Here is a 22,063-nt window from a genome sequence, read left to right as displayed (position 1 = left end):
ACACCATTTTCTATATTAGTTTGTTTCATTTATTTTGTACGCTTTTCTTTAAATAATAATATTATCTCTCTCCATCTTAACGACTCTTTCGATCATTAATTTGTTATTTTATCTTATTTTCCAGTTGAATTCTCCATTTCATTAAAATTTTACCCAAAAAATTTTAATTGCGTTTTCATAGGGACAAGGGAGTATGATCATATTGGAATTTGAAATACGTGATAAAATCGAATTGGAATTTCAAGATATAATATTGGAATTTGATGTCTAAGTAGTCGTATTCTTTCAATTTGCCAATAAAGGGAAGTTTGAGTACGTGTCACTTCTAGTAATTTATCAAGGTATAAGAAAACTTATCTTGTTTTTTTCCTAATACCAATCATGAAAAGGACTTGTGTTGGTCTCCCTGGTACATCATCCTCATCATCACCATTATCCTATTCAGAGTATCCCGCTCATAGAAAAATTATGGACAGTGTCTGGGAAAGGAAAGACGGCGGCAACTCATACCCATAAAGGAGAGCGTGACCAAAGGAGTCCCACGACTCGAGATGATAAAGAGACGTAACTACACGGGAAAGATAACTTAAATGCATGTAAATAAAGAAATAAGTAGAACCAACTACAAAAAAAGAAAACAAAAACTAATAATAACGAAAACGAGATAAGTAAGAGGGCAAGAATACCAAAAGGTAAACTAAGAGGACATCACTAGTCCAAAACATGGATATGACGCCTTCAACTACTCCTATCCCTAGTCAGGCTCTCAGAGAGGTTTAACTCATGCAAGTCAACTCTTATTTGCTCATCCCAAGTTCTCCTGGGTCTTCCTCGACTACTCTTACCCTCTACTATAATGCTTTCTACCCTCCTTACAAGGGCGTCGAAACTCTTTCTCTGCACATGTCCAAACCACCTCAATCTATTTTCGCGCATTTTTCCAGAAATAGGGGCTACCCCTAGTTTGTCCCTAAACTCTTGTGTTGACTCTCTTAGGTTTTGATGGTGACTACACTTCATATAAACAAATGTATTTTTAGAGATTGTGTGCAAGTCAATATCCGGTCGTGACTAAGATCGTTGATGGTACCTATGACTTAGTCTATAAACATGTACTCGTCTAAGGAATCCAAAGAAGTTAGAAAAGGTATATCACTTATGATGTCAAATGTAGACATGAGGTCTACTGTTCCCAAGTTTGATGATCTAACAAAACTGGAATTTGGAAACAGTGCAGTGTTCGCAAACTGGAGTCTGAAGAGAATACGTCTACTGGAAATTCTGATTAATATATTTTCTGATTTTTAGTTGATGTATTGGTTAAAGTTAATTAGTTGCATTATTTAATTATTAAAGTTAATTGGCAAAATATTTTTATAACCACCTAACGTATGATTTTCTAAATCCTTTTTATTAGGCTTTTTATTAGGATCTATATTTAGTGAATAACTAAGTTGGCTAAATATAGTGAAGGGAACAGCTGCTAATATTAGTAAAGGGATCCTTAGCTATTATTAGTTAAAGGTAACCGTCCCTAATATTAGTAAAGAGGAACCGCACTTATTATTAGTTAAAGGTAACCGCACCTATTATTGGAAAAGGGAACCATAGCTAATTTTAGTTAAAGGGAACCGTAAGCTATTATTAGTATAGGGAAACTATAGCTAATTTGCCTATTGTTAGTAAAAGGGAACGGTAGCTATTGTTAAGGAAACTGTGGCTTTGATTTAATCAAATGTACACCTATTTTACCTTTTGTTAAGGCAATAACCGTAGGTTTTGACCTTACTAATTGAATGCCCTTTTCTTCTAAACTCCTCCACACCTTGATCGAGATGTTATCTAGCCCGACTGCCTTTGTTCTCCCCATCTTTTTGAGAGATTCTCCTACTTCTTCTGTGGTAATATCACTCGTTGACCCGTATTCCAGTGATCTTTGGACGTCAAAAATTTGATTATCCGCCTTCTTTGGCCCCCCAGACTCATTGAGTAGCTGAGAGAAATATGGGAGCCGTCTGGTTTTCATGTCCTCTTGTCTCAGAAAAACTCGTCCTCCCTCATCCTTGATGTATTTCACTAATTGAGATCCATATTATTCTCCTTATTATTTGGGATAAGGGAATAGTGGGTAGTTACTTCCTTTTTATTAGGGATCTTAACTCTATAAATAGAGAATTCGGTTGTTCCTCAAATAATGTATTCGTATGAGCTATTAATTTCATACGTTATTTTGGAAAATCAACAAGAAATATTTTGTTCAAAAATTGTCAATTTGCTTATAATATTTTCTTGTGCAAATCTTTGATTTTATCTTTAGAGAATTTTTATCTTTATAAAATGGTTTTTGAGTGAATTGTTGTAAATAGACTTGGGTGAATCTAGGGGAGAATTAGAAAGCTTCTAGTGAAGCTAGAGAAGTGATTAGCTTGGAGTAAAGCTAAGTGAATTGCTTTGAGTGAAGCAATTGAAAGGAGACGTTGGCCTAGTAAGAGAAGCTTCGAGTGAAGCGAGGTGTTTTATATATAATTGTAACGAGTTGCCTAAAACATAGTGGAGAGTTTTGAAATCCCGTGGGGTCGTGGTTTTTCCTTCTATTTAGGCCTAGAAGGTTTCCACGTAAAATTGTGTTGTCTCTTTCATTATTTCGCTCTAAGTTTAAGTTTTATTTCTTTTATCTAATTCCGCAAAAACGTGGCAAAAATACTTAAACTTATTAAAACAACAATTCACCCCCCCTCTTGTTGCCGTTCCCATCTCTAAAACAGTCTACATCTTGGTTCATAATTCGATCCATCAATGTGTGCCCACACATCCACCTCAGCATACGCATTTCTATAACTTCCATCTTATGTTCAAAAATCTTCTTTACAGGCCAACATTCGGTCCCCATATAGCAGAGTAGGTCTGATTGCTGCCAGATAGAATTTTCTTTTTAGCTTGCTTGGAAATTTCCTATCACATAGCACTGCAGTGGTTGCTCGCCACTTGAGCCAACCCGCCTGTATACGATGATTTACATCTCCGTCAATATTCCATCCCTTTGAATAATTGATCCCAAATACTTGTACTTGGTCTACTTTTAACAACTACTTCATCAATTGACACCTCTGGTTCACCTACCGGTGATGTCCCACTAAAGTCACAGTGCAAATACTCGGTCTTCGTAATCCTTTACTTTGAAAGCTTCCCTCCACTCATCCAATTTATTACTAACCTCCTCTCTAGTTTCTGCTACCAGTACTATGTCGTCGACGAATAGCATGCACCACGGTACCGTCTCCCAAATAGACTTAGAAATCTCTTCCATAATGACAGTAAAAATGAAAGGGCTTATAGCCGAGCCCTGATGTAGTCTAACTTTAACCGGAAAAGGCTCTGTTATCCCCACTGGTGTCTGAATGTTAGTCGAAACTCCATCATACATATCCCGTATAGCCTCAATGTACACTGAAGAGATATCTCTAGCCTTGAGGCTATCCTAGATGACACATCGTGGTATGCTATCATACGCTTTCTCCAAGTCAATGAACACCATATGCAGATCCTTCATTCGCTCCCTATATCTCTCCATCAGTCTCCTCAAAACATGAATTGCCTCAATGGTTGACGTTCCTGGCATAAAACCGAATTAGTCTCTCTAATTATCGTTTCTTGTCTAATTCTCCTCTCTATCACTCTTTCCCGCAATTTCATTGTGTGGCATAGAAGTTTGATACCTCTATAGTTCCCGCATACCTGCACATGGCCTTTTTTTTAAACAGAGGTATTAGTGTGCTATTCCTCCATTCTTCTGGCATCTTATGTGTCCTCAAAATAATATTAAAGAGGTTAGTCAGCCAACGAATGTCCTTTTCTTCTAAACTCCTCCACACCTTGATCGAGATGTTATTTGGCCCCACTGCCTTTGTTCTCCCCATCTTTTTGAGAGCTTCTCCTACTTCTTCTGTGGTAATATCACTTGTTGACCCGTATTCCAATGATCTTTGGACGTCAAAAATTTGATTATCCGCCTCCTTTGGCCCCCCAGACTCATTGAGTAGCTGAGAGAAATAGGGGAGCCGTCTGGTTTTCATGTCCTCTTGTCTCAGAAAAACTCGTCCTCCCTCATCCTTGATGTATTTCACTGTCTCCAAGTCTTGCCGCTGCCTGGACCTAGTCCTTGCCAACTTAAAAATCTTCTTCTCCTCCTCTTTAGTATCAAGCTTCCGATACAAGTCCTCATAACCACGATTTTTTGCCTCCGTTACCGCTTTTTTTGCCGCCCGCTTTGCTTCTTTATAGCTCACTCTCTTTTCTATCCTATCCTCCTTTTCGTGCATGCCATAAGTTCCTTAAATCTCTTGTTTTTATCCTTTATCTTCTTTTCCACCTTATCGTTCCATCACCACGACTCTTTGAACACTTTTGGTTTACTCGATGACACCCCCAAGGTCACTTTTGCCACTTTTCTAATGGTTTTTGCCATGTTCACTCACATTTCATTCGCATCCTTTGATTGACTTGAGAAGCCCAAAAAACTTATCTGGCTTGACAGGGTTGTGACCATATCCCCTTTGAGTCTCCCCCACATAATCTTTCACTTGGACTCGACCTTCTTCTCTACGATTTTCTTCCTCATCCTAAAAACCAGTACTAAAAGCCTGTGTTGGGTGGGCATCTCTGTACCCAACAACACCTTACAATCCAAGCATGAGGCCCGATCTCCTTTGCGCACTAAGAAATAGTCAGCTTGGGTTGCGTGCTCGCCGCTCTTATATGTGGTTAAATACTCATCTTTCTTTCTAAAGATCGAATTTGCTATAACCAATTCTTTTGCTAGCGCAAACTCCAGCAAATTCTCCCCACTCTCATTCCTTACCCCCAAACCAAACCCTCCATGTACAGAGTTCTAGTTGTCTGCATGTCTGCCTATATGTCTGTTAAAGTCTTCTCCTAAGAAAACTTTCTCATCTTCCTGGATAGTTCTCATGAGGTCTCCTAGATTATCCCAGAACTCGCATTTCACTTGCTCATCGAGCCCAACTTGGGGCCCGTATGCACTGACAATGGATATGATCTCTTCCCCCACTACTATCCTAACTAGCATAATCCTGTCATTACACCTCCTTACTTTAACCAATTGCTTTAGGATATCATTAGACACTAGGATGCCGACCCCGTTACGTCTGCCGTCCAAACCGGCATTCAACAACTTATATCCCTTTATACCTTTTGCTTTTTCCCCTTCTACCTAATCTCTTAAACACATGCTACATGAATCCTGTATTTAGAAAGCTCATTGGCCAACTCCAACAACTTGGCTTCTAGGGTACCTATGTTCCAAGTCCCTACTCTTAGTTCTAGATCTTGCTTACGTTGTCCCCCTGACCCCCTCTCCTTGGACCTAACCTCAGGTGATCATAATTGTTTCCTAACTCTATATTCAGTTACTACGGACTAGGATAAAAGGTTACAATCAGACCACTAACAGAGATCAACACAAAATAAACAAATAGATAAAAACATACAAAATTGAAATGAAACCCTATATTTTTTTCTCTGAAATTGATTGACCCAGAAAAGAACAAAACTTATCCAACAACAATTCTCAACTAAATTAATAATAAGTTGAAAAATTACTATAATTTGTGCTTTGTAACGTGGAAGACGTACAAAAGCTGCATTTCTGTTTTATTAAGGCATAGTAGACAAAAGAAGGGAGCTTGTAAATCACACTTAGAAGCATGCGTAATTGCATATACTCATGTTCAACTTAAGAGCATGCATAATCCATATGACCTTTTTTTTGGTGTAAAAACTAGCATCATCGTGCCAAAGTAATCAATAGCCATAAAAATCTATTCACCTTTTTAAACCCACTAATTTCCAAAATTAACAAAACTAGAAAGAAAAAGATTAAAAAAAAAAAAAAAAGTAAAGTAAAGAGAGAAAGAATAAAAAAAAAACCAGTTAGCTCCAATCAATTTGGAAAGCTTTGATCCTAAAAATTCTTGTCTTTTGTTGTGTCCACTAAAAAATTTCTTTAAATATACCTCTTATTCACCCCTTTTCATTGTCCCACCCAAAAAAAAAGAGAGAACTTTTTTTCATAAAAAAGAAATAATAAATCATTCCCACAAGTCCACTTCACCCTTTAACCTCAAGCTTTCACTTCCTTCTCAATATGTCAAAAGCCAAATTAAGTGTTGTATGAACTTAGTGTATGATATATTAATTTGTACTAAATTAAAAATAACAAATATCTTCAATAATTGTACATGATTATACTTGTCAAGTGGAAAAATATATTTTCTTCGTTCCTTAATGAAATTCACACATGAAATTTTCACGTGAATTAAGAAAAATAAAATTTTTTAGACAGTAGATATATTATTTTTTTAAATAGTAAATTTAAAGGAGGGATTGTGTGAACTGCAAACATTAAAAAGTTATTAAAAGAAAGTTAGTGGAAAAAATATGAAGACTACAACTAATAAAAAATTATTTTTATAAAGTTAGAGAAAAACATGTGGAGATCTTAAGAAGTATAAAAATCTTAAAATAAAGTTAGTGGAAAACATGTCGGACCATAAACATTAATAAAATATTTAAATGTGGATAAACAGAGTTAATTTTGTCAAAAATTTGTAATATAGATAAAAAGATTTTTTATAGGAACAACAAATGAAACACCTTAAAATAATAACTGAGAACTCTTTTAAGAAACTAGAGGCCGAGGGAGGCTCGTTGTTAATCATAAAATGTTGCATATGATAAAATATGACAAATTAAGTAACGTTTAGTGGTTAATATAGCAGAATGAATTTTAATATTTGTGTCGACTCTTTATACAAGTTAAAAATTTTGAAATTTGTTAGTTCTTTTTAAATTGGATTTTTTTCTTCTTAAATATACAATTTTTCCATTTAAATACAAATACCTACAGTTTAAGTGTGTTTTTATATTGAAAAAGAATAGCTTGGATCCAATAATGGTAGAATAAGATGTAGAAGATGAATGAAAAACAGAGAATAAACAAGAGAATAATAAACAAGCAACACAATGTGTTTATGAGGTATCCATGGATACCTCCCATCAAATAAAATATCTTATCATTAATATAATCTCAATTACACTAATGACTCAAGTTACAATAGTCAAGAGCTCACTCTTAACCCATAAATGTTTCACCTTTAATTGTGAAACTCCACAAATGATACTAATACAAAGAAAACACTCTAATGGCCAATGCCCTAACTTCTCTAATGTATTTGCCTCACCTCTTGCTTCTAATGATGTTCTTAGACCCTTTTTATATAGTCCCTCAACATATTAGAAGCCATAGGACAAAATCCTAAATGCCCAAGTAAAATAGCCCACAAAACAGAACACACGCGAAAAAAGGGCCCTGTACCCCGCTTGACCAGTCGAACGGGTCTTCCAATGCTTCTGTTCTTCGTTTTTAGTTGTTGCCTCGCTCGAGCAAGTCCCCCCTTTGAGCCTTGCCTCGTTCAAGGCGAGGCAAGGCACATTCCAAGGCTTTCTTGGTGTACTCTCTTGTATTTATCAAGACTCACAACATTTTGTGCAATTGTTTGAGTGATCAAGCCATCACCAACTATATGAGATTTGTGGCTTGTCACAACAATATTGTTATTAGTTTATTGGCTATTTGGCCTTCCTTTGAAATCCTTGATTCATCATGAAAAATCACTTTTAATAGTACAATTAAATTTACATAATTATGTCCCATTGTTTCCACTGAATGTATATTCTTGACTTGGTATGACTTAAATGTCACTGAGTTGACTTGGTATGACTAATAAGTACAAAATTCAATTACTTATTTCACAATATACATATTAAAATGCAATCAAAAACTTGATAATTAGAACAAAAGGATTAATAGAGTATATATTATATTATCAGACTTTAATCATAAATGTTTAAATACCATAATATGTTATATACTCTATCAAGGATATATGATCCATTAAATATAGCTCCAACAAAGTCTTTTTATTACACGCTAAGATCAATTGAGGGAAGAAAAGGGCATTAGGAAACGAGACGAGAAAGGTCGAACACAATATCTTTACCCGGAGAAAGTAATACGTATTTCAACAAAAAGAAGACTTGATTTTCTAACAAAGTCTTATTAATTACATAGACACGTTGCTAGCAAATCCAACAATGATTCTTATCAACCCATTTGATATATGTTTGTAAAAACCAATTCAAAAAATATTAAAAGGAGTAGATTCATCAAAATATGATCATTAGCATTCAAAAATAATGCTAATCCCAAAAAAAAAAAAAAAAAAAACACAAAACCCAAAAAATTTCTATCAATCCTCATTATTAGGATTGTTATTGGTTAAAGACATGCAACTAGAGCTCCTAGTCATGCCATCTTTTTTTAGACCTCTAAGGTGATCTCTAGGGCTCATAGACTTACCCCTAACCCTAGAGCTCCTTTTTAATAACTCCCTCATAGCTTGTGCTTGGCATAACACAGGATAATACCTACCAAATTTATTGAACCTCACACAATGGCTCATATGAACCTCTAGGGCTTCCTTAATGCAATTCCCTTCATTTTTCTCCATTTCTTCCTTTACCGCATCACCACACAACCCACATATCCATTTCCCGAGAAATTTATCTCGAACACGCTTTATGTACTCCGGTGTGTACTCCTCACACATCCCACAACACTCGCACTTTGCATTTTCTACTTCCGAAATGGATGGAAGTTCTGTTGTTTCTTCAATCTCTCTATCAATCTCATTATTCAACTTGAATAAATCATTTTCAGAGACCACCCTCTTAAAATTGGAATTAGAGAGTCTTGATGGTCTGGTTAAGGTTTTATTTGGCATAGACAAGGATGTAAGAATGGCCTCTCCTTGTGGTGGGGCCATCACTTATATTTAAGTTGGCTTGTAATGGAATGAGATTTTTATGTTTAAGAGTGTAAGGGAGATTATTGGAACGTATTAGCTAGGTTGAATAATAATAATAATTTGTTTAATTTGAGAATTCTTTTAATAATGAATATTTTGAATGATATAAGGGTTTTATTTATATGAAGAGGCTTAAGATACGTATGGAGATCATGTGGACTATGTAGTTGTTACGTGACCAAAATAGCATGTAGTTGAACGTCTTTTTCAGGCTACGTATGAGAATAAAGTAGTCTCATGAATGCATGTTCTTGTTCAAGATAATAGTATTAGTAATTATAATTTTAAGTACTTAGCTAAGAGGATTATAATTAGTGCCATGAAACTGAAAACTAAACTTAATGCTGGGGAAATTTTACGGTTGGAAATGACGCCTTTTAATTATTTGGGCCGAGTCGATCTCGTCTCAACTGATTTGTTCGTTTATGGTTTTTTGTGAAAGGTGTCAAATGCGCAAGGACAAGTTATTTATACAGGACGTTGTCCAAAAAAACGACACACATGGCTCGAGTATGGTGTAAAATGAGCAAGAACACTTAGGATTTAAGCATAGAAGTTTATGGAAAACCAAGGATTTTATAGGTTAATAATGACGTCTTGGAACATTGGTAGCTTAACTAGTAGGTTTTTAGAGCATGTGATATCATGAAAATTAAAACTAACATTTTATGTCTATAAGAGACAATATGAGTAAGAGATAGGGCCAAAATAATAATAGGTGACGGAAAGAATATAAATTGTGGTGCTCGAGACAATGGAGTTGGTGTTATAATAGATAAACAAACATCTAAGGATGTAGTAGAGGTATGCATGATGAACGATAGAATTATAAAAGTGAATATTGTACATGCATGGTAAAGAGATTTTAAACGCCAAAAGTGCCTACGCATTGTAAGAGGAGATAAAAGAATCAGTTAAAAGGAAAATTTGGGAGGATCTTGCTGACATGGTGCAAAACATACCAATAAATGTGAAGCTCTATATCGAAGGTGATTTGAAGGAGCACTTAGTTGCAGTGGCTACAAAAATGTTCTTGAGTACTTTTTGCTATTGGAACTTGAAATACAGAAGGAGATTCCATTTTGAAAATTTTCCTTTCATACGAGTTTTTGGTTGGTAACACATGGTTTAAGAAGAGAGATAGCACATGACGAATTTTAAAACTAGCTATGCAACCCAAATTGACTAGCTACTTGTTCACAAGGATGATAGATAGAGTTAGTTGCCTAAACTGTAAGGTTATCCTAGGAGAGTGTGTAGCCACCACCCAAAACAAACTCCTTATTTTAGATGTTCGCCCTCAAGCACGATCAAAGGTAAAGAAATTCAAAAAAGAATGTAAGATTAAATGGTGGAAATTAATAGATCAAACCTATAGGGTTTTACTTGAGGAAGGCGGTATTTGCTCCAATTAAAACAAAATCTGATTATCGGATATTTTAAATGAAAACAACATTCAATGATGGAGGGATAAATTTTTAAAAGTTACTGCAATAAGCTCTAATTCAATGGCTAGGAAAATTTCATTTGCAGTTCAGAAAATAGCACAAATAAGTATGGGAATGGGATTACAGCCTATATCTAAAGTAATTAATCATCCCAATAAATAAAATAAAAAAAATTACAAATTGTTATATGAGACGGTCTTTTTGTGAGACATATCTCAAATATGGATTAAATAGTCCAACTAATGCAAAGTATGAGTATATAAGCTTTTTGTTTTGAAATCATCTCATAGATCCAACCCAATTGAATGCAGCATTTAACAAATTATATTTCTAAATATGCTAATAAGTAAATTAGTTAAGTTAATTAAAATATTAGTGTGTGACAACATTGTTCTAGGTTCAAGCCTTACTATCAACATTTTCTTAAAACAATACTTAATGCATCGAGATCATCTAATTTTATCTTGAATCCGTTCCTGATGCTCACCGAGAGATGGTCTTTCACAAGACTAGCGCAAATAAAATAACATTAACCAATGAAAATAAAAGAAAAACCAAAGCCAATTTGCACCTCACTTTATGTATGATACTCTGCATGGTTAGCAAATTGCCATGCATATTAGTTTTCTTTGCAATTAATCAGAAAGAAACTGTTGACATAATAGCTTTAGCCAACTTGGAATGTGGTCTAAATAGTTAATGAAGAAAGCTACACTTATGGCTGCTACCAATAATATATTCCTTTGCATAACATTTCATAACTATTATCGGTACAAATCAATTATAATTCATGAAGCATTTAATCTGAAAAAGAATTAAATCTATATCTTTGGTGGTAGGCATTTGATTAATTTTTCATTTGATATCAACCAAGAAAATGTTACTCCTCCTCTGTTACTTTTTAGGACCTGTTTGGATTGTGCTTAAATATTTAAGGGGTAAAAAAAATCAAATTAGTGAAATAAAGGTAAGTAGATATTCAAATTGAGTAATTGAAATAATTGTTAAGAAAGTAGAATGGGAGTAAACTAAAAAAATAATAAAAAGATGATAATTTCCCTCATTTGGAGGAAAAGCATTTTCCCACCCTCCCCTAGGATAAATTTATACACCAAAATGAGCAAATGAATTGCATTTTATCGCTTTTTCGTAACTTTTCAACCAATTTTTTCACCCCTCTAACAATCAAATTATATTAATTTTCTATCTAACTAATTTTGTTTTGGTATATAATAACCAAAATGCTTGAAAATCGAATTTTGTCTAAACTAGAGCATGTACCTTTTGGCTTAGTAGAAGCGTGAGTTTGAATCTTGTTGCCCCTTACTACCCCTTCTCACCCCTAAGGCTTCAACCTACACTTCACAAAACGAAGATAAATTATTAAAATTAATCTTAATTATTGACAATTAGCTCAAAATAAAATTCACTGTTGAATAACTCAAAATATATGCAACTGAGTGAATAATATTTTGAGCGTATTGATTATAGTTGAGATTATTTAAACAAATTTTTAAAAAGTACCTGAAGTGCTTAGAAGTATTCAACATGTTGGTGATAAAATGATACTCCTTTCTTTCATATTTGATGTTGGCTTAAGACATATTCACTTGAATTCAGAAAACTTAAACCTTTTAGATGGTGGAAATATATGTTATTGTATAATAACGCTACATAAATTTTTAAATGAGACGATCTTACGGTTAAACCTTAACTATTAGATTGATTCTATATACACGTAATGTCTTAAAGTGATCATTTAAAACTTAAAGTAATTACTTGTAATTTTAAAGTACTCATTTTTTATAGTTTTAGAGTTTTCACTTATAATTTTTAAGTGATTGCATATCAACTTAAAGTGATCAATTAGATAAATAAACTAATTATATGTGCTCGTCTCACTGTGAGACGATCTCATATAAGACTTACTGATAAAGATAAAAGAGAAAAAGAGAGAATTATAAACATCATAAAAATATAAAAAAATAAAGTTAGTGAAAAAATATGAGCACAAAACATTAGAAATGTTAAAATAAAATTAGTGAAAAACATGTAACAACCATATACATGAAAAAAATATTAAATTTTGGGTGACTAAGGCTAATTATATCCAAAAGTATCATAAGCTCTTTAGATTAACACAAAAACTTGGACGAGACGGTCTTATTATGAGACCGTCAATTGGGTTGACCCATTTTGCGCGTGTAACAGCATCACACGCTTTCCCTCATTTTTTCCATTTTCTGGACATTTATCAATTTTGACCTTAAAGGTATAAATGTCAATGTAAAGCAAAACTTAAACAGATCAATTAAAATAAAAAACATCAATTTGGACCTATAAGTGATCAATTTTGACGTTAAATTGATCAGTTTCTGCCTAAATATGGTTCTGTTTTCATAATTTCAGAACGAAGTTTAATAAAATGGTATTATTCTATCATTCTATGGATGAATTTCAAACAACAAATGAATGGTCAATAAAACTATCAATAATAGTATTAAAATATTGCACAATATAAACACTCTTATTTGATACATACATGACGTTTTTAATGGAAAATAAGAGTACTTATACTCTTTAATCATCGATCAATAATAGTGATATTGTTTTTTCCTCAATAGTTTCTGTTCATAATGGACTTGGAAATAAAGTTGTAGGTGTAATGTTTGCTTACTGATAAGTACGTGCAATTATTTGCACTTATTTATATCATTTTATACTCCTTAATGATGGTCGTTGTTAGTAATTCAGTGATTATTTTGAATATTTATGCTACTTTATTCGTTTTGGTTATTCATGTTGATTTTGAGTGGTTTTGATTGTTTTAAGCATAATTCTTATGGTTTTAATGATGACGGAGTTCACTAAGAAATATTTTGGCTCGGGTAAAGATGTTCCACATAGAAAATGAGGAAAAGAGTAGAAGAGTGTTTATAATGTAAAAGTTTTGAGGTGAAATATGATACATGTCTACTCTTTTGACCATAACTTTTGATAGGAAGATTGCATTAATGCAATGTTTATGGTATTGGAAACTAGACTTTAAGAGCTTTCCAACGGTATATTATATGTCCAATTTCGATAATCGAGCAAGAAATGACTAAAAACCTCATTTAGAGGAGCACAAGGACGGAGACTAAAAACCTCTTCTCCTTCTTCCTCCTTCATCTTCCTCTCCATTTGAACACCATTTTAATTCTTGTAAGCTTTTAATTTCTTTCTTTGATTTTCTTTCTCATTAGTTTAATCTTTCTTTATCAAATTTGTATTAGTTTAATGTTTCCTTGTCATACTTTAATTGTTTTCTTAGTAATTATTATTTAATAAATCGTTCTTTTTATTTTTTCTCTTGGATTTTTAATTGTGTGTCTCATAGTTTAGTTATTGTTTTTCCTTGCAAATTTCAATATTATCATTTTCATTCATATTTAGTATCATCTTAGGACTTGTATTCATCGCTTCCACCATGAATAGTAAGTAAATCCATTTTCTAGGGTTAGGGTTTGAACCTATAAATCAATTATGATTTGATTATTAAATGTGTCAATGAAATTAGGATTAATGTGATTGAATTGTGCCATTAACCCTAAATTAAATATGCTTTGTTGGACTAGTCAATAGAACTAGCGTGTGAGATTAGGAGTAACTTTGCTTTAGTGTAAATTTCAGTTAAATTCTTATTAATTCATTCAATAAAACTAGTGTGTGAGAATTGAATTAACAGGGTCTAAATCTAATAGTTAATCAACAGAGCGAGACTTTTAGATTAACAAGATTATATTTAGTCACATAATTAATCCGACATTTCATAGACACTAATAAGAGTTTGATCATTCAAGAATTTAGGGGATTCCCCACACCCTAAATCTTTTCATCATATAGTTTAAACCCACATTTTCATTGCATTATTAGTCTATTAGTCAAAAACCAATCAAACATTTTTTCTCCTTGAGCAATATAATTAGTAGAAATTAGCAAGTTTCTTGTCCTAACTTTCTTGTGTTCAACCTGCTACTACACGTACACCGTGCACTTGCTGTTAAATAAAATTTGCACATCACTTACCCTGGATATGAAGGTAGAGGAAGTTTCGATTTCGAATTATGTTTGCCAATTGATTCAATAAATGCTCTTAGAAATGACCAAGAGTTCGAGGCTTCTTTGTTATAAAAAATGTCAATTTTGATCTAAGAATGATCAATTCAGACCTTAAAGTGATTAATTATGATCAGTTATAACTTATAAAAAACTTCAATTTTAACCTTAAATGTATCAATTATAATCTTAAGTAAATCAAGTACTAAGCACATATTGATAAAAATTACAATTGGGCTGATTGGACTATCCGTCTCATATTCAAATGGTCTCGTCCAAGACAGTTGTTAGATTACTAACAAATGAAGCTACCTAAAATGAAAAAAAATGAGAAGATTAAATGGAAACGAAGAGAGTAGTTAGGAAAAAAAGACACTCTTGTGAGAGACAGTCTCTCAATGAGGCAACCTCAAAACAAGATGTTTATATACTAATAGTTTGTAGTAATGGGCTATTTAGCCTTTGTATGAGACCGTATCACGGTAAGACTATCTTATACAAGAATTTGTTAAAAAGGAAAAACAATGGGCCTATGTAAGTATATAACAATGGACCATTACTCACTACATGACGGCCCAAGTTTTGTATTAGAATCCAGGAATCAGTAAAGAAACCCTAGTTTCTTATCCTCTTTAAATACAAAATCGCCTGCATTTTCTTCCACATTTGTAAGTGCAATTTGCAGGTCGCCTATTCAGTACTCCTCACCCTGCATTTTCTTTTTCCCAATCTTTTTATTTTTTGTGCAGTTATTTTTCAACAGCGTTTGTTAATTCAATCAATTCATTTAGAAGTATAAGAATGAAGCAGGGATTGTGTGTATCGATATGATGCGTTTTATGCATCAATTTATCGAAAGAGTTCTCTGCAAAATTAATTTTAGGGGAAGATGGGCAGTTGTGTTTCATCCTCTATTGATTTTTTCAACAATCATCTTCCCTAAATTTCTTTGTTTCAAACCCTAATTTAAGATTATAAATGATTTTTTCTAAAGAATTGAATTGAAAATCGAAACCACAGATTGATACAAGATCCGGTTTTCAGACGAATTAGGGTTAATACTTAATAGTGTGTGAGATGGAGGTGATGATGATTTCCCCAGATGATCGACGCTGATTAAACTGAGCTATTTTTATTCTCTTTGAGAATCCAAGCCAGTCCTCTGATCCATCTTTTACGCTTCACATTTTAGATTTTAAAAACTTTTAAAACATTTACCCATGGTTGGTTTGATTAAATTTGAAGGGGTATACTGTACAAGTATTTGTATCTGTATCGGAGGACTCTACATACTTCCTCCGTTTCATCATATTTTTATATTTTACTTTTTACGTAATTTAATATTATTTATTTATATGTTGAATTATACAAATCTAAAAATTATAAAAAGTTAATATTATGAAAGTACGCGATTAAATTATTTAAATAAGATCTCACTTGATTATATTTTTACCTACACATTCGTTGTAATATATAAATAAGCTTGAACAATGAATAATATTTTAGAACAGAGAAGTATGTAATATTGAGCATTTATCTTAAATTATGCTTAACTAAAAATTATATAAATTATAAAAATTTGATATTCTGAAAGTATCCGATTAAACGATTCAAACAAGATTTCTAACTTGACTATTTTTTCCTACTTATTAGCCGTAATATATAATAAGCTTTGAAAGATAAATATTACACTAAGTGTAATTTAGCGTCTATTTCAGAACGAAGGAAGTATATAATCGGGTTAGAAACCTTTTGATCTAAATCTAAACCATTAATTGGGTTGAAGATAACAATTCTAATCTTATTTTGTAATAAATTACGTGACTTGATTTTAGGGTTTTTAGTATTGAAAACATCTTATTTTTGGATTAAATAGGAAAGTACTAAATGAATTAAGATTAGATTATATTTCCTCTAATTCTTTTAAGTTTCCCATTTAGTTTTGACACATTATTTAATGTTCTAATTCAAAATATAATTAAAAATTATAAATATTTATAAAATTTACATTGAGATAAATCAAGTAAGATTCTACTAAGAGTAATAAATCTAGACAACAAAATACGGCAATAATACGCTACATTTACAAAATAATAATTTAAGTACGAACTTATAATTAATTGACACCACCGTATACTTTTACCATATTTTTTTTCTGTTCTATACTTTTAATTTATTAAGATACCATTCTCGATTCTTACAGAAGTACGTTATTGCCACTTATACTATCAGTAATCTTAATACTTAAGTAAGTTTATTTGATTAATACTCATAACCGTACCATGCATCATTGCATCAACACTAATCAAGTTTATCACTGATCAACAAACAAGCGCAACAATATGACACCTGATATATGTAAGGGTCTGGCTAGATTAGGGCCAAAGCCCTATATCTAACTGTGGTGGCTGGTGGGGGTCGTCACCCCAACAATTTTTATGCTCGAGCTTCTACAGGATAGGTAGCTAACCCCCTGTCTAACACCGCATTTATACGTGCCGGCTAACAGGGGCGCCGGGATTTTACCTGCCGGTCCATGGTTCGACATTACCTTACTATGAGGGTCTTCAACCACTAATCAGATAATTTCACATAAGTTCATCACATTTTCATTATTACATGCTAATTTTGACTTTATTCAACTGAGGTGATAACTTCTTTTATTTAATATAGTTACTACTATAGACTTAAATTTTATCTTTAGGCCCTTGTAGTTCATAAATTAATCTTTACTCATTATATTTTATCTATCACTCTATATTTAATAGTTTCCTCATTTATAACTTAAAATTTTACTTATTTTATTAATAGTCTCCACTTTAATATTTTCTATTAGTAGCTAATAAAATTTATTTTTCTTGAATTAAACTCCTAAAATCAATATTATCTAACTTAGAATCAATACAACTTATTCTTTTCGGATAATTAATTATTTTATTTATAACTCCAAGTTAAATTGTAATCTCAGGATAAGTTTTTCAAATCCAACAATTTCACAAAAATCAACGTTTGAAGTTTTAGGGAAACAAGTAACTTTATTAAATTTACAAAAAGATAAGAATTTTCTCAATAATTAATATCTCTAATTATAAAAACAGAGTGACACTTACAAATTTTTCACAAAAATCATTATTTCAAGTAAACTTTGTAATTTTACGAAAATTCAATATTTTTAGTTGTAAAGCAAGTAAAACTTTAAAACTTCACAACAATCATTATTTCAAGTAAACTTTATAATTTTCACGAAAATCAATGTTTTAGATATAAAACGGGTAAAACTTTATTTTTTACATTTTCATAAAAATCAATATTTTACTCATTATTTAAGAGACAAATTTCTAAAAATACTTTTATATCTTTGTACATAAATTTTTGCTCAAATAGTAAAGTAAAAAGAATTATTTTGTACGACTAGTTTATTTAATATCATAAAAGTTATCTTTATTATAGTTTCTCATATATTCAAGGAAACACTTTAATTGCTTATAAAAAGTTATTTACAAATATATCTTAATCTTATTATGGATACTTAGTAACTTATATTATTTAATTATTTTTTTTATTATATATAAACTAATATGGTCAAATGGCCTAGGTTACTTTTGGAGTATTTTCCACTTAAACAACTTAATTTATTTTATTGTAGTATATCCTCAGTTCAAATAATTGACATAATCACTAAAAAAATAAAAACTTCAACACAATAACTTGAAAATTCGATAACATAAATATCAAATAAATTTTAATAACATGTTCATAAAAACTACTCACAACTTATTAAAATTATTTAAAACTAACATAAACATATTAAAAATAAATTCTAGCATAAATACTTAATTATAATAACATTCCTAATATAACACATAACCCATAAACATATTAACACAAATTTATTCATAAGTGAAACTTAATTTTAATTAGAGCATAATAATCCACCCAACTTTCTAACATGTTAAAAATTTATTAAACAACATACTAACAATATTTTTAGCATGACATACTTAGTATAAACATAATTATAAATTCATCAACCAATTTTCCTAATTAGTCATGCCCCATATATTTCATATTTTACATAGTATAAAGTAAATATAATGTAAAATTTCCACATAAAAAGTAGGGGTAAGAAATTATACTATACTACTACCAAGGATTAATACTAAGTACTAAATAGGAAATGAATAGCGTGATCCTCCAAGCTCCAACGCTCCAAACCCAAAACCCCAAAATGATGATCTTCAAGTACCCAAAGTTATATCCAACAATGCTTCTTTTTCTTGATTTTCTTCAACTAATTAATTTTAGGAAATTAGTATATGATATAATAAAGCGAAATTAGGAGCAAATGGAAGAAAAGTAGATGACTTAATTCCTTAATATTACATAACTGGAATGATATATTTTAGGTGAGTTTTGTTTTAAGTTTGCAAGGTTGAATGTTAGGAAAATAGCTAGTATATAAAGAAGATATTTATGGGACAAGATCTTATAATATTTGGATAAAAAAAAAAAATCATGGCTCCATATCTTATGCATAACCATCCAACATGATGGTAAGGATGAAGTTTGATTTCTTTTCAAACTTACTTTACTTATGTAAGTAAATAAGTAATAAAAAGAATATAGGTAGGTTTTGACTAATTAGTTTTAGGTAGTTAGGAATAGTTTAGGTGTAAAAACAAGCTTAAAAGTGTAATTAATTTTAGTATTATAATTACTAGTTTTAAAATAGTTTAAGTGAAAGTGTTAAAGTCGTTAAAATAATTGTTAACGGAATTAATTAGAAATTAAGCATCTAAAACATAAAACTTTAGTACACCGTAAGTTAATTAAATAATTTTGAAATTTTCGAAGTATATAAATTAGTAATTAAAACTTTTGGGCTCAAAAAGAATATTTTAGAAATATAAAATTTCAAGTTGGAAATAATTTAAAGAACTCGGACACGTATTGAAATTTTAAGGGAATATAAAATTGGATATAAGAATTACATCTCGAGGAATAAAAGTATATATGATGACTAAATTAAATTGGAGTTTAGGGATTATGAATTAAGAATTTATCGGAAAAAAATTAATCGGATGATTAAAGGGAAATTTCGAGTCTGTTACCGAGAGGGTCTCTCACAAGAATAGTTGTTATTAAATAAGGGGCAAGTGAATAAAATTATCCGCACATACAATGTGTTATTTTTCCCAAATAATATATTTTTTAGTTCAACTCGTCTTTCACGATATCATTTTTATCATGAGACAAACTCATATAAATAGTTATCGCTTTAAAATTATAAGCGGACTACTTATAATTCACTATATGTATATAGACAAGCCCAATAGAGATGGTTTCATCATAAAGTACCCTGAGTGCTAAGTTCATCTCTTGGCTTGCTGCTCAAAATCTGTTGGCTATGAAAGATCGCATCAGTAAATGGATGGAAGATCGTGGTACATCTTGTGTCCTGTGTGAAGGGGGTAACGAGACTCTGAACCACATAATGGTTGAGTGCCTTAATACCCGAGAAATTAGAGCTGGTGTGTTTAGGTTTTTGGAAAGACCCTGGGTAGTGGACTCTTTTGAGGAAGAGCTTAAGTGCATGCACAAGCTAAATCGGAAGAAAACAGACAAGGCAAAGCTGATTGTGACATGCTGAACAAAAATGATCTACGACATTTGGCGTAACCAAGTTATTTTTGACTCGAAAACTCCTATGATTCAAAACATTGTAAAAAAATATTATTTTTAGAACAGCGGGTACAGTTTCTGAAAATAGAAGAGTTATTGCTTAGGTGAGCGGGTTTTGTTTGGTGGTGGGCTTACCATGGTGTAGCTTTGTTGGGCTTAAGGGGTGTGCTTTGCTTGGGGTCATTCCAAGTCAAAGTTTTTTATAAATCATACTTTTGGTATATATATATATATATATATATATATTTATTTGTAAAAAAAAGATAAAGTGGAATTAGTAAGTATAAGTGTGAAAAATTTAAGTTTAAAAAAGATAAATTGATAAAATTAACATATTCAAAATAAAAATAAGACATTTAGATAACGTGACGTCTTGACCCAATAAGAAAATTAAACACTAAGGTTCAATAGGAGAAAGTAAGACAACGAATTTATGATATATAAAAAGTAAAAAGAAATTACAGAAAAAAAATGCAAAATAACTGAGACAATGTTTCGATAATTACAAGTTCTAGATTTGATGTATAGAACTCATATATTTTGACTTCCTTCTACTCTTACCGCCATTATTATAATTACTATCCATCTTCTTCCTATTCACATTAAGTGTGTTGTTTACTTTTATACCCCTAAGAATATACTAATTCAATTATTAAAAATATCATAATTTATATTGTGAGTTGAGATAAATTAAATAAAATCTTATTTGACTATATTTTAGTTTCTAAATTAAGAATAAAATACATGATGATTAAAGCAAAATCCGCAATGGGTCACTTGAAGCGGGTATTAGTATTATTTGTTCTACCGACATCTAACAAACAACTATTTTTTTCTGCTATGAGTCAAATTTATTTGTGTAACAATAATTTTTATATGGTTAGATTTTCTTTACACAAAAGATTTTGTAAGAGAATGGTAAATAACAGAACAAATATATGGTGAAAACCTCATCATTAAATTCCACATCAATAATGTGTAAATGCATCGCAATTGTGCAAAAATCATCAACGTGAAATTTAACATGTGATCATTTAATCTACACTTGAAAAGCAATCGATAGGTAACACTTGCAACCTTGTACAGTGACTCCAATTAGTCTAAAATAGCCTTGATATTTTGGTAGTCAAAATTCATTACAGAGGCACAATCAACTTCAACACAATGCTCTATGGATTTAAATTAATTTCCTTTCTTCTTGTAAAAGACATGTTCACCGACTTCTTAAAAATTTCATCTATTGTCTTTTAAACACTATGTTAAATGAATATGGCCTTATTTTAACTTATTATAAACAAGATTTTGATTCTTATCAAATCACTCAATGTTTAGCCATGCTTCTTTACCCCAAATCAATAAAGAACTCACAAAATAACCACTTACAACCACTTTCTTTGATACCACTTGTGTTTGAAAGATAGATTTAAGTGTAACAACAATTTTAAATGCTCAAAATCAACGGCATAACCCTTCATCTTTGGGAATACAACTTGATCACTAATTAGAAATTTAAGTGAATTTTATGTAAAATTAATGCAATCAACAACATCAAGAGGTCATCAAGGTTCATCGAATATAAATTATGTCCTTTCTAGGCCTAATGTATTTATTAATTGATAAAAAATTAGGTTCTTGAAGTACTTCAATGCAAGTCTACAATGAAGAATATCCTAGAGTTGAAGAATATACTAAGTGTTCAAAGCTAGAGACGGGTTTAGGTTTACAATTGAGAGAGGATTATTTAGATAATATTTAATTAATGATCAATGTGTTTTGGGAGCAACGTACTTTTTGTTCAGTATGTCCCAACAGAGTCCGCTATATTTAATTAATGATCTTAGAGTCGGAGATCAAATGCTTTATTATTTATTTTCTTGTAAATTTCAAAAT

General features: G+C 31.5%; 2 protein-coding genes and 2 non-coding genes across 4 annotated transcripts; 2 read left to right on the top strand and 2 right to left on the bottom strand.

Moving 5' to 3' along the window:
• Positions 1–353: 353 nt before the first annotated feature.
• LOC130805768 (uncharacterized) lies at positions 354–4,319 on the bottom strand. The gene is made up of 3 exons (XM_057670554.1): positions 3,873–4,319; positions 1,826–2,062; positions 354–437 (listed from the first exon to the last, which is right to left on the bottom strand). The coding sequence occupies exons 1-3, from the start codon at positions 4,317–4,319 to the stop codon at positions 354–356; spliced, it is 768 nt and encodes a 255-aa protein (XP_057526537.1).
• Positions 4,320–7,074: 2,755 nt separating this feature from the next.
• LOC130805958 (uncharacterized) lies at positions 7,075–9,038 on the bottom strand. The gene has a single exon (XM_057670820.1). It carries the CDS (start codon positions 8,901–8,903, stop codon positions 8,328–8,330), a length of 576 nt encoding a protein of 191 aa, XP_057526803.1. The 5' UTR covers positions 8,904–9,038; the 3' UTR covers positions 7,075–8,327.
• Positions 9,039–15,294: 6,256 nt separating this feature from the next.
• LOC130807136 (small nucleolar RNA snoR135) lies at positions 15,295–15,438 on the top strand. The gene has a single exon (XR_009040506.1). It is a non-coding gene; the product is annotated as a small nucleolar RNA snoR135 (small nucleolar RNA).
• A 130-nt stretch (positions 15,439–15,568) lies between these two features.
• Positions 15,569–15,662, top strand: LOC130807105 (small nucleolar RNA Z103). Its single transcript, XR_009040477.1, has one exon. It is a non-coding gene; the product is annotated as a small nucleolar RNA Z103 (small nucleolar RNA).
• Positions 15,663–22,063: the final 6,401 nt, after the last annotated feature.

This window comes from Amaranthus tricolor, chromosome 2 (assembly GCF_026212465.1).
Source record: "Amaranthus tricolor cultivar Red isolate AtriRed21 chromosome 2, ASM2621246v1, whole genome shotgun sequence".
Taxonomy (NCBI): domain Eukaryota; kingdom Viridiplantae; phylum Streptophyta; class Magnoliopsida; order Caryophyllales; family Amaranthaceae; genus Amaranthus; species Amaranthus tricolor.
Note: the sequence above shows the minus strand (reverse complement) of the source record. Positions and strands in the feature narration are given on the sequence as shown.